The sequence below is a fragment of the Crocuta crocuta genome, unplaced genomic scaffold (assembly GCF_008692635.1).
Source record: "Crocuta crocuta isolate KB4526 unplaced genomic scaffold, BGI_CrCroc_1.0 scaffold44, whole genome shotgun sequence".
NCBI lineage: Eukaryota > Metazoa > Chordata > Mammalia > Carnivora > Hyaenidae > Crocuta > Crocuta crocuta.
In genome coordinates this window covers 7,220,664-7,233,621 of record NW_027530179.1, presented here as the reverse complement: position 1 = coordinate 7,233,621, position 12,958 = coordinate 7,220,664, and the positions used below count along the sequence as shown (strand labels likewise).

Here is a 12,958-nt window from a genome sequence, read left to right as displayed (position 1 = left end):
CAGATGTACAATGAGTCAACAATTCCATAAATTACTCAGAGTCCATCAAGATAAGTGTACTTAATCCCCATCATCTACTTCTCCCATCCCCTCACCCACCTCCCTTCTGGTAAACATCAGTTTATTCTCTATAGTTAGGAATCTGTTCCTTGGTTTGGCTCTCACTTTCTTTTTCTTTTCTTTCTTTCTCTCTTTCTTTTTTTTTGGCTCATCTGTTTTGTTTTTTTAAATTCCACATATGAGTGAAATCATATGGTATTTGTCTTTCTCTGGCTGGCTTATTTCACTTAGCATAATACTCTCTAGTTCCATCCTTGTTGATGCAAATGGCAAGAGTTCATTCTTTTTTATGGCTGAGTAATATTCTATTGTGTATATATACCACATCTTCTTTATCCATTCATCTATGGATGGACACTTGGGCTGCTTCCATAGATTGACTATTGTAAATAATGCTGCATTAAACTTAGAGGTGTATGTATCTCTTCAAATTAGCGTTTTTGTATTCTTTGGGTAAATATCCAGTAGTGTGACTCCTGGATCATAGGGTAGTTCTATTTTTAATTTTTTTGAGGACCCTCCATATTGTTTTCCACAGTGGCTACACCAGTTTGCATTCCCACTAACAGTGCAAGAGGTTCCCCTTTTTCTGCATCCTGTTGATTTTAGCTATTCTGACAAGGTGTGAGGTAATATCTCATTCTGATTTTGATTTGTATTTCCCTGATGATGAGAGATGTTGAACATCTTTTCATGTGTCTGTTGGCCATCTGGATGTCTTCCTTGGAGAAATGTCTGTTCACATCTTCTGCTCATTTTTTAATTGGATTACTTGTGGGGTTTTTGGTGTTCAGTCATATAAGTTCTTTATATATTTTGGATACTAACCCTTTATAGGATATGTCAGTTGCAAATAATGACATTCAGTAGATGGCCTTTCAGTTTTGTTGGTTGTTTCCTTTGCTGTGCAGAACTTTTTTATTTTGATATAGTCTCAATAGTTTATTTTTGCTTTTATTTCCCCTGCCTCGGAAGATATATCTAGAAAGATGTTGTTACAGCTGATGTCAGAGACATTATTGCCTGTGTTTCCTTCTTGGATTTTTATGGTTTCAGACCTCACATGTAAGTCGTTAATCAATTTTGAATTTATTTTTGTGTATGGCATAAGAGTGGTCCAATTTCATTCTTTTTCATGGAGCTATCAGTTTCCCCAGCACCATTTATTGAAGAGACTGTCTTTTTCCCATTGCATATTCTTGCCTTTTTTGTCAAAGATTAACTGACCATATAATTGTGGGCTTATTTATGGACTTTCTATTTTGCTCCATTGACCTGTGTGTCTATTTTTGTGCCATACTGTTCTGATTACTACAGCTTTGTAATACAGAAGTCAGTAATTGTGATGTGTCCAGTTTTTTTTGTTTGTTTGTTTGTTTCAAGATTGCCTTGGCTATTCAGGGTCTTTTGCGGTTCCATACAAATTTTAAGATTGTTCTAGCTCTGTGAAAAATGCTGTTGCCATGTTGATAGAGGTTACATTAAATCTGTAGCTTGCTTTGAGTAATATGGACATTCTAATAATATTTGTTCTCCCAATCCATAAGCATGGAATATCTTTCCATTTCTTTGTGCCGTCTTTAGTTTTTTTCATCAGTGTTTTATAGGTATATACTCTAGTATAGGTTTTTCACCCCGGTTAAGCTTATTCCTAAGTATCGCTATTTTTGGTACAATTGTAAATGGGATTATTTTTCTTAATTTCTCTTTCTACTGCTTCATTATTAGTGTATAGGAAGGCAACAGATTTCTGTACATTGATTTTGTATCCTGGGACCTTACTAGAGTCATTTATCAGTTCTAACAGTTTGTTGTTGTTGTTGGGCTCTTTAGGGTCTTTTTGTATAGAGTATCATGTCCTTTACACATAATGAAAGTTTTACTTCTTTCTTACCATCTTGGATGCCTTTTATTTCTTTTTGTCATCTGATTGCTGTGGCTAGGACCTCTAGTACTATGCTGAATAAAAACAGTGAGAGTGGACATCATTGTCTTGTTCCTGACCTTTGGGGAAACCTCTCAGTTTTCCCCCATTAGTATATTGTTAGCTCTGGGGTTTTTATATAAGGCCTTATTACATTGAAGTATGCTTCTACTCGCCTACATTTTGGCCTTCATGGGTATGTTCTAAGGATCCAGAGATAAAATGTACCCCTGATAATGCACACAATCGACAAATGAGATTCTCGGTCAATCCTGTGCTTTGGATCCTATCTCACCCAGTGTTTCCCAGGATACAACCTTCTGGTTGACTTGGTTCCTCTGTCCCAAATATGGAATTCTTACCATTGTGTCTTGTCTTCTCCTCATTCCATGGTTTTCAATCCCCTTCTCTGGGAGTATGGGAAAGGGCCACAGATGAAAAGAGAAACTCAAGCACCTGATTCTAGAGGAGAGGAAGACCCAAGGGCAGGGAGAACAGAACGCTTCCGTAGTGGAAGCTCTGTCCAGGTCAGGCCTAAACGTTATGGGCCAGGGCAAGAACAAGGGCAGAATTAGCAGCGGGGCCCTCTGCACACACCGCACAACCGCCACAAGACAGCAACAAATTGGACTCCGTCTTTATTTTTAAGGCAAATCCAGTAGAATTTAAGCCAATTTAAGGCAAATCCGGTAGGAATGGGCATGTTTGCAGCCATATCTTCTCTTCTGAGGGGGCAAACTCACATCCTCAAGGTTATTAGTGAATTAACAGGGCTGGGAAGGTGAGACCTGAGCCTTAGAAGTAACCGGTGTCACACATTCAACTTCGGCCATCGCCCCTCCTTCCCTCTCCCCTCACACCCCTCCTCCCGAACAACTGCCAGCTGGATGTGGATGGAGGTCAGAGGTCACTCTTGTGGGTTCACCAGCCTAAGATCCAAATGACTTCTGCGTGACAGCAATCAGGACTGTGAAGACCAGGCTTTTGCTCAGGAATCCACACAGCACAATAATGATGATGGTCATCACAGAGACCCTGGAGGAAAGAAGAGACGAGAAATAGAATGTGGCTGCTGGCATTGACGTGCCTCACACTTGAGCGTTTACAAAAGTTCTTCACACCCCTTGGTCCTCCCAGAACCTGTCCCCATACTGACCGGCCTGGTGCCTTGAGTGTGTCCCATTGCCTAAAACTGCTGACTAGATATATATTTAGTAAAGACCATAGTGCCCATGTGCAGAAAGTGGGGGTACGGGTGGGGACAGCTGCCTGTTCAGGCTCCTCTTCCTTGCTGAGATGCAGCAGAGGGTCAAGTTCCAGAAAGGAAGCCTGGTTTCTAGTCTCAACAGCAGATCCTAATTCCTTGGAAGGCCTCACTTCTTTGCCTCTGTTTTCCCATCCATAAACAGAAGCCAGTCCTTGCCAAAATCCCACCATGACTTTCTACTGATTTTAGTATAATGATTCTAAAAGTCCTGAGAGGGGCCCCTGGGTGGTTCAGTCTATTAAGTGACTGACTTCAGCTCAGGTCATGATCTCACTGTCTGTGGGTTCGAGCCCCCATCAAGCTCTGTGCTGACAGCTCAGAGCCTGGAGCCTGCTTCAGATTCTGTGTCTCCCTCTCTCTCTGCCCCTCCCTCGCTTGCACTCTCCCGCATGCTCTCTCTCTCTCAAAAAAAATAAAAAATTAACATTAAAATAAATACATAGGTAAAAGTCCTGGGAAAGCATTAGTGGATACCATAAGAAAGAGATGCCCATGAGTGAGGAAACTTGACCTGTCTAGACTCAGCGATATGAAAATGGATTACAGCACAACTAATCTGCATGATAAGACACAGCGTCAAAAGAGAAACAGGTGGCAATAAAACAAATAGAAACCCAGCTATGGACCTAATGTGATGCACAAATTTAACATCTAAGGAAAGTAGCAGCCCAAGAGAAGGCAAGGACTATTTAGTAAATAACCTTAGGGCATCTGGGTCGCAATATGAAGAAAAAGTTATATTTTGTACAATTTGTAACATATAACAAAATACATCCCCCTCCCTCCACAAGAGAGACTAAAGATTTAAATAAAACGGAAAACAAACAAACAAACTAGCGAAGTCACCAGGAAGTAGCATTGAGCACATTAAGGCATAAAACAAAGCAATCATTAAAAAATCAACACATTTGCCCACGCAAAACTTAAAATCGAATTTCCTGAACTCGTTCGCAAAGGGAGAAATGAAGGAATGGCAGTAGAAAGCAGCAGAGGCCCCTTTAAGCTGCCTGGGGCTGGGGGCCTTCCTCCATCACCTGAAACTACACGTCCCAGTGGCCGGTGGGGTTCAGCCCGTAGTGGCTCCTCTGTGGCTCCGTGGTGCGTGGTTGCAATAGCGCCCTCCGCGGAGCAGGTGCAGCCCACTGCTCGGCTGGGCCAACTCTGCCTCCAAGTCTCCGCTACCCTCCCAGCGCTCACACTTCCACGCGTGGAGCGCCCGAGTGCGTCCACTTGAAGGCCAGCCTGCCCCGCACCTCTTTCTGAGGGTGCACACAGGCTGTCAGACCACTGCCCCCACCCCAGTGCCTGGGGATTCAGGTGTCCCTGGGTCATCCCTGAGGGAAGACTGGGAATTCAGGAGTGTAAATACTTCAGCTTCCCCAGCCCCTGATATACACACTGCCCATGAGTTGCACCAGAAAGCCCCTGCAAGACCGAGCCCCAGAGTCCCCCACTGTGGGACAGGGCTTGGTAATGACACCCTTGGTAAGCTTCCTTCTTTTTACCCTTTCATTTCTTCCTACGATATTCGTACAAGACTTTTTCTATTGCCTGCTTCTGGGGAGCCCATCCTAAGACAGATCGACAGCAGCTTCTTCTGAGGTGCACTCCCCCCCATCCAGCTCCAGATTGGAAGCTCACTTCTCCCTTTTCCTGGGCAAACAGGTCCTGGTACTAAATCATCTCTTTTCTCAAACAGCTCAATGGCTCCTGCCTCTCTGGCCAGATTCTGGCCGATAGAATAGTTCATATTAGTTAATAGATAAAGTTAATAGAAGCGATGCAGCCTTTGGTAACAAAGGGGACAAAAAGTATGTACTCTCAATTTATCTGCTGGAAAATCAAAGTAACTTAAAAAGAAAATTATTGGGTGGCTCAGTCGGTTAAGCGTCCAACTCTTGGTCTCTGCTCGGGTCATGATCTCAAAGTTTGTGAGTTCCAGCCCCTCATCAGGCTCTGGGCTGACAGTCTGGAGCCTGCTTGGGATTCTCTCTCTCCCCCTCTCTCTTTACCACTCCCCTGCTAGTGCTTTCTCTTTCTGTCTCTCCCTCTCAAAAATAAATAAATGAACTTTAAAAAAAAAAAGAAAAGAAAAATGTTGATTCTCACTAGATCATTTATTTAGTCCACAAAGGTTTAATAAGCACCTACTACATACCAGACACCAGCAAAACAACCAATAGGAGTGCAGGGAGGAAGGCAGTGCCTCTCCCTTCCAGGAGCTCCTCATCCACATTAAGAGAGAGATGAAAGCAGATGTCAATTCACGTCTAATTTAGCAGTAATATTTTCCACATACTAAATCCTTAGAGGCAAAGAATCCCCACAGCGATAACTGCTTCACTTATACAGCTGTGAGTCACAACTCAAATCGTTTCCAGTCTTTGGAAGACCATTCGGCAATATATATACAGAGCGATATAAACGTCCACATTCTCTGAAGGGAGTTTCTTTCGAAAAAATAATTTAAAAGAAGAAAAAGGACACTGCAAAAATGTTCGTCTCAGAGTTATCGATACTATCAAAAATGATGGGGCGTCCGGGTGGCTCAGTCGGCTGAGCATCTGACTTCGGCTCAGGTCATGATCCCATGGTTCGTGAGTTCAAGAACTATGTCAGGCTCTGTGCTGACAGCTCAGAGCCCGGAGCCTGCTTCGGATTCTGTGTCTCCCTTTCTTTCTGCTGCTCCCCCACTTGCATCTATCTCTCTCTGTCTCTCAAAAATAAATAACAAATACATAAATATTTAAAAAACGAAAACAATCTCAGTGTCTATAGACAGACAAATGAAGACATAGGTTCTGGCTTTTCCATTAATAGAAGAGGATACATTTGTTGAGATGATAATCACAAAGTCTAGGTAGCAACACTGAAGAGCAGTTTTTTTTTAATTTTTTTTTTATGTTTTATTTATTTCTAAGAGAGAGAGAGAGAGACAGCGCGAGCAGGGGAGGGTCAGAGAGAGAGGGAGTCACAGACTAAAACAGGCTCCAGGCTCTGAGCTGGCAGTCAGCACAGAGCCCGATGCGGGGCTCGAACCCACGAACCGCGAGATCATGACCTAAGCGAAAGGGGGACGCTTAACCGACTAAGCCACCCAGGCGCCCCTGAATAGCAGTTTTAGCATGGAAAAATAATGGCAATGTTTATAATGAGAATTACTACCGTGTTAAATATGTATGAACATGAATAGAGACTAGAAAGAGAATGTGGAGATCAGATGTGTTAGATTAGCAGGAATATTTCTCTGCTAATTCAATATTTAATGATAAACACATTCAAAGATAAACCAACATTGAAAAATAAACTGTAAAGAGGGGCATGCATACAAAACTAATGGTTCTTAGCTTTGCCTACACATTAAGACATTTCCTGACGATCTCATAAAAATCCTGACACCAGCCGCATCTCCAGAAATTCTGATCTATTGGCCTACAGGAGGGCACGTGTATCAGTATTAAACACAAATCAAAGCAAAAGTAAACACACCACAGCAGCCTAACACATAGCGGCCTCTGAGAACAGTTGGGCTAGATTATAGCTTCCAGCTCCACATTCTCTAGCCTGCCTACTTCTGTATAGACAAGGAAACAAGCCAGAGAGCGTTTGTGACTCACCCAAAGTCACACAGCCCATCAGTCTGGCTGGCATTGGGACCCAGGGGCCCTCACTCGGAGTGCACTCCACTACACCATTACGCCCATGGAGCTGGCTGAGACCCACGGGAGTTCAGCAAAGATACCCTTTCCCTCTCCTTACTCCTCTAGTGTGCAAGGGAACAGGGTGAATGGGGGAGAGTGGCAGCCTCTCCGAGAGCCTCCAGCCCTCGCTAGCACTGTCCGCTTCCTCCCCAGGGAAGTTTCACCAGCCTTAGGGGGGTCAAGTCTGAGCCTGTTCTCATCCATCCATCACTCTCCACGTCTTCTCAAGCACACGGACTCGGAATCAAACCAGGGGCCCAGAGACCTGAAACCATAGCTGGTGACATCTGTCACATTTGTGATGTTGACTCCAAAGCTAAGAGAGGAGAGGTCAGCAGTCGATTTAGGCGAGAGTTTGGTTACAGTCCTGGGTCTGGTAACGTGCCTGCTCTGGGTCCTGGTGGTGGGAGGAGAAAGGGTGAAATCCTGCGGTTTCCAGCTCTGAGTCTCATCCGAGGCCGCAGTGCTTGAAGGGTCTGCAGAGGGCACATTGGATAAACAGATGGATAAATTGATGAATGAATTGTCGGGAAGTGGGTGGGTGGGTGGAAGGAAGGAAGGAAGAAAGGAAGGAAGGAAGGAAGGAAGGAAGGATGGATAGATAGCAGGATAAATGAAACTGAGGAGGGAAATGAACATAACCACTCACGAAGCAAGTTTTTCTTTTCCTAAGATTAAAGAATTAGTGTGAAGTCAGCCTGGGTCAGAGATGGGGAAAAAGGAAAGAAGGATGGAAGGCAGAGAAGAAAAGAAAGAGGGAGAAGAAAGGAGGGAGGGAGGTGAGTAAGGAGGGAGGGAGGTGAGTAAGGAGGGAGAGAGGGGCAAGTAAAGGAATTGTCAAGCTCCTCCTGTCACTGGAAATGCACTTGCCTGCCATTCATCAATCCACATGCCTTCCACCTTCTTCAAGAATAATTCCCTGATTACTCGACCTTATACCATTCTCTGCCTTGCAGTCACCAGAACCTGTAGCACGTTGCTTTTCAAATTAACTTTAATTAATAGATAGCCTATGAATTTTGCATTCCTTAGGCTTAGAATTCCTCAGGTGCTAGGAACCAGGACCTTCCTCCCTTTCCTCTCCTTCCTTGATTTCTCCAGTTAACATCTACTGAGGCCTTACTATGCACCAGGTGCTACATTAGTTGCTAGGGATACAGAGCTGAGAAAAGCACTGGCCCTTTCCTCAAGGGGCTCAGAGATGAGCATGGGAGGCAGAGAAGTAAACTGGCCACTACTACCCAGTGAGACAGCATCATCTATGAGAGGGGACCCAAGGCGAGCTCTGGGGCTTTGCTACCCAAAATGGGAGCCATGGACCAGCCTTAGCAGCAGCATCACCAGTGAGCAGATCAGAAATGCTCAATCTAGGTCCCACCCTAGACCCATGTATCAGAGACTGCTTTTGAAATGAGATCCCCAGGTGGTTTGTGCCTACAGCAAAGTCAGAGAAGCACTGCTTTGGAAGTACACAGGAAGGCCAACAAATGCAGCCTTGGGAAGGAAATACCAGATCATTTCTTTCCAGAGAAATGACCTCCATGTGGAGACCTAAAGAATGAGACTAAATTATCCAAGTCTATTACTCATCTTTCACTGTACCCCACTTCCTACCCCAAATTAAGCTCCACTACCCCAAGAAGAATCTCATACATAGAAGCCCCTTCTTATTATTGGACTAAACACCCTTCAAAAACCTCAGAGGAGGGGCGCCTGGGTGGTTCAGTTGGTTAAGCGTCCGCCCCTCAGCTCAGGTCATGATCTCACGGTTCTGGGAGAGGCCAGGCTGCTAGAAATCCTGAGCCACAGCTCCGTTGGCCCTTCACCACCACCCACACCCCTACTTGGCCTTGCTTTCCCCATCCTCTTAACCCCCCCTCCAGGTCACTCACCTTTGATCACCTGCAAGTGGACAAGGGGGGACAGAACGTCTGGCTCTTTGGAAGGGTAGTAGATCACACACCGATACCTTCCTGAATCTTTCACTTGAAGATTGGTCATTTGGACACGCAGTATGCCCTCACTGGGAATGTCTTCCAGGATGTACCTGTCCGTGTGGACTCGACTAGTATCCCCTGAAGTACTCTCTGTTACAGCCAGCATCTGGGGCTCCCTTCCATCCACCAGCCTCTGCCAAGCTTTCTGGGTGAAGGCGTACTTCTCGGTGGAGGAGGGACAAATTACATTCAGGGTGTCCCCTTCTCCTTTTATAAATGTTACTTCATTTTGTTCATTTGCAGCTTGGAGTTCTGTAAGCAGGGAATCAGAGTTAGACTCTGTGAGGAATCCTCTTTTTCTTGTTCACTGCTCATTTTTCAGATGAGATCCTCAAGGCCTACAGAGAACATGCAACCTTCCCTGTGAGCCAGCACTGGACTCCGAGTAATTTTTCGTTTACTCCAAGAGCGAGACCTTGTCTACATTGTGCAAACTTTCATAAAGGATTGTTTTTGGGAGGAACAAGTTGCCTGATTGGAAACCGAATATGGGACACGTGCCGAGACCATGCATGACGGTGGTATGACAGAAGGGAAGGCTCTAGAGAAGGACATACAGATTGATGAGTGGATGTGAAGGCTTGATCCTAGCAGAGAGTGATTTCTCCAAACAGCTAGAGGAACTGCATCTAAGTGGGGGAAAGAGATCATTCTGGTCTGATCCAAGGAAGCTTTGCCAATGGGAGGGCCAAGTTGAATGGAAGTAAGAAGATCCAGATCTATGTTTTTGGCTGGACACACAGGGCTCTGTAACTTTACTGAAGGTCTACAGCTTATCCACTCAACCCAGGGTTACTTTCTTCTTTAGAACACCAAGTAATGGGCTGGACAGTAACACTGGGTCAAACTGTGGGTCAGGCTACCACTACCTACAACTACTGCTTTTACTAATACTACCACACACACACACACACACACACACACACACACACACACACACACACAATTTAATCCTCAGGCAATAGCTCTGAGAATGCCCATTGAAAAATGCCAACAGCTGCCCCTTTGATGGAGTCCCTGGGCTATCATCACAGCACACCTGTATGTTCATCCCAGCTTGGATCAAGAGTTCAGTGAACCCTCAGCCTTACCTTAAGAAGACTCAACTCAAGACTCAACTCAACTTAAGAAGACTTCTGAGGATTTTGAAAATGTAATCAGGCCAATTTTTCTGGGACCAGAATGCAGTTTCTAAGGAAACCTCAAAAACAAGCTTCCTGGGAAGTCTCATGAGCTCTGGTCAGATATGTCCCTCCAAGAGACAGGCAAGGGGGTTGGTTCACTCATTCTTTCACTCATTCACCGGTGGGTATGCCTGCTGAGAGCCTGCTGTGTGCCAGACACTGTGCTGGGCTCTGAGGAAGATACACACATCCTCTGTCTACCCTCTGTAATATTAATGTAAAAGGTTATAGATCAATTGTTTGCCAACTCTCTGGACAAGGTGGATGCTGTGGTCTGAATATATATGTCCTCCACCTCCTCAAACCCATAATTTGAAATCCAAGCCCCCAAGTAATGGCGTTAGGAGATGATTAGGTCACAATTAATCCCATGAATGGGATTAATGCCCTTATCAAAGAGGCTCCAGAGAGCCCCCTTGTCCCCTCCACCCAGTGAAGACATAGTGAGAAGTCTGAAGTCTACAACCCGGAAGAAGGCCTTCACCAAAACCCAACCAGACAGGCAGCATGATCTTGAACTTCCAGCCTTCAAAACTGTGAGAAATAAGTAACTGTTGCTTATAAGCCACCTAGTCTGTGGTATTTTGTTAGAGCAGCCCAAACGGACGAAGAGAGTGGGTGTTACAGGAGTCTAAGACTGTGCACAAATTTGCCTGTCCTTGTGAAAGGAGACAGTAAGGAATCAGTGCTGAAGTGCTATGTGTGCGCCATGTCTTATACCACTGTAAGAAAGGAGTTCCTGATATTAATAACAAAGAATAACAAATATCTTTTATTGATAAGTGTCTAATAATACTATCTCCCTAGCTTTATCACTGAAGCCTCAAAATGGATAAGGTTGACACCTGCCATTATTCCTATTTCAGAGATGAGAAAATTGAGGCACAAAAAGGTTTATTTCATAACCCAGAGGTTATTAAGTGATTCATCCAAAGTTCCACGATAGAGAGTGATAGAGTCAGGATTCAAGCCTGGATGGTCTGACCCTTCACTCAGCTCCAAACCTCGGAACTAGGAAGCCCAAGGAAGCTGTCTGGTTGGGATGAAAGCAGTCCCAGCCAACACCTGAATAGGTACCCAGAGATTTCTGTTCTTTAGGAAACTAGAGTTAGAAGGAGTTTTTAGGTTACCGCCAACCCACTCCCACAGGGCACAATGGCATATGCACCTCTGGTTTTCTCCCACACAAATATACAAGTGTCAACCCTCCATCTTCTCCCTTGGAGAAGTTCTCCTTTGGAGAAACATGAATACAGACACATGGGAATGAGAGCCAGGCTCTCATCTGCCCATCTGGGTTATCACCCTAACTCTGAGCAGATGCAGCATGCCACGTGTGTGCGAGCTCAGCAAGGTGCGCATTTGTGACCTTGCTCCAAGTAGTGGGTTCCTGAAAAACACCCTCTTCCTGTAATCTTCCCATGGCAAAGCCTTCTTTTCCTTGCTGTTGACATTTTCCCCCTCTCTGGTTATTTTCCTGATCTACTTATAAGGATTGGGTGGAGGGCAACTAAAGCCCCTAATGCTTTAAACTTTAGTGAAAGCATGAGCTGTACCAGAAGAGAAGAAGTGAAGGTGTGGTGATGGGGCAGACCCACCAAACTCAGGCAACAACACCCTCCAACAGCAGCCAGTAGACAGCAGCCATCTGCAGTTACAGCCCCCGTGAAAATGGGCACCAGGCCCCTTCTGTTCACTTCTGTTCTGCTGTGCCTCAGCAATAGCAGATTTCCCAACCCAAAGGATGCCCCTGGGAAATATTTGTTTAATTAGTTATATATTTTAGGGTGAATAGATGGTCAGCATTAGGGGCACCTGGTTAAGTGACCAACTCTTGGTTTCACCTTGGGCCATGATCTCGCAATTCATGGGGTCGAGCCCCACGTCTGGCTCTGCGCTGCCAGTGCAGAGCCTGCTTGGGACTCTCTCTCTCCCTCTCTCTCTGCCCCTCCACTGCTCATGGTCACTCTCTCTCTCTCTCAAAATAAAAGTTAAAATAATAGATGGTCAACATCAAAAGCATCATGTGGAATATAAAAAACAGAAACTTCAAACTCAAAATTATTTCAGATCATGTCAAGTTTAGATGTACTCTATCATTTTCCCATCCAGAGTTTTGCATATCTCTGACAACATCAAAACACACAGATATCCCATTTCCCTAATCACCCCTTTTATTTCTGTTCTCAGGCCCTCTATATTCTCCTGATCCTGTTAAGTCTGGGTAGAGAAACCTAGTCTGGCATGTCTACCGATCAGCTGTATTCTGTGTGTCCACTGCCCCTGGAGCTTCCAAAGAAAAAGGAAGCTTTTCTCACAGTGGGATCCCCAAGGTTCTGGGCAGAGACCTCACCTGGTCCTGCCTCTTCCTCACCTTACCTGAGATGAAGAGTATCCACAGCAGCCCCTGGACTCTGGCTTTCCTCATCCTTCATGTGCACCAACCCCAACAGCCACTGTGGTGCCTGGGACACTCTGACCTAGAGGCTCCAGAAAGTTGCACAACAGGATATGAAGCCATTACTGGGAGGTGCTGAGGCTGATGCTCTGTTTCCGTCACTGGTTGCCTTGGTGCTGAACGTCAAGGACAACACAGGAACCCAGAGACAGGGCTCGAGTCTCAGGCTTCTCCGAATCTCAGTTTCCTGTTCTCTGGGGATATTGACAATTACCTTTTCAGCCAACCTCACAAAATTTTAGTGAGAATAATACTTTCGTGTAAGCAAGAGTAAGGTGTCACTATTATCAGGGGACTAGACGGCCACCTTGCTCTCTTGAAGCCGCGTCTCCATTTCCATCCAGGTCAGTGTAGGTAAGCATGCCAG

At 45.0% G+C, this 12,958-nt stretch overlaps 1 protein-coding gene across 2 annotated transcripts; it reads right to left on the bottom strand.

Moving 5' to 3' along the window:
• Nucleotides 1-2,603: 2,603 nt before the first annotated feature.
• On the bottom strand, nt 2,604-12,622 carry TREM1 (triggering receptor expressed on myeloid cells 1). Of its 2 annotated transcripts, none has more exons than XM_077764986.1 (4): nt 12,513-12,622; nt 8,845-9,201; nt 7,218-7,428; nt 2,604-3,019 (listed from the first exon to the last, which is right to left on the bottom strand). In XM_077764986.1, exons 1-4 carry the CDS (start codon nt 12,559-12,561, stop codon nt 2,914-2,916), a joined length of 723 nt encoding a protein of 240 aa, XP_077621112.1. In that variant the 5' UTR covers nt 12,562-12,622; the 3' UTR covers nt 2,604-2,913. The 2 variants fall into 2 exon arrangements, with proteins under 2 accessions (XP_077621112.1, XP_077621113.1); XM_077764987.1 differs by having other exon boundaries at nt 7,338-7,428; nt 12,513-12,621.
• Nucleotides 12,623-12,958: the final 336 nt, after the last annotated feature.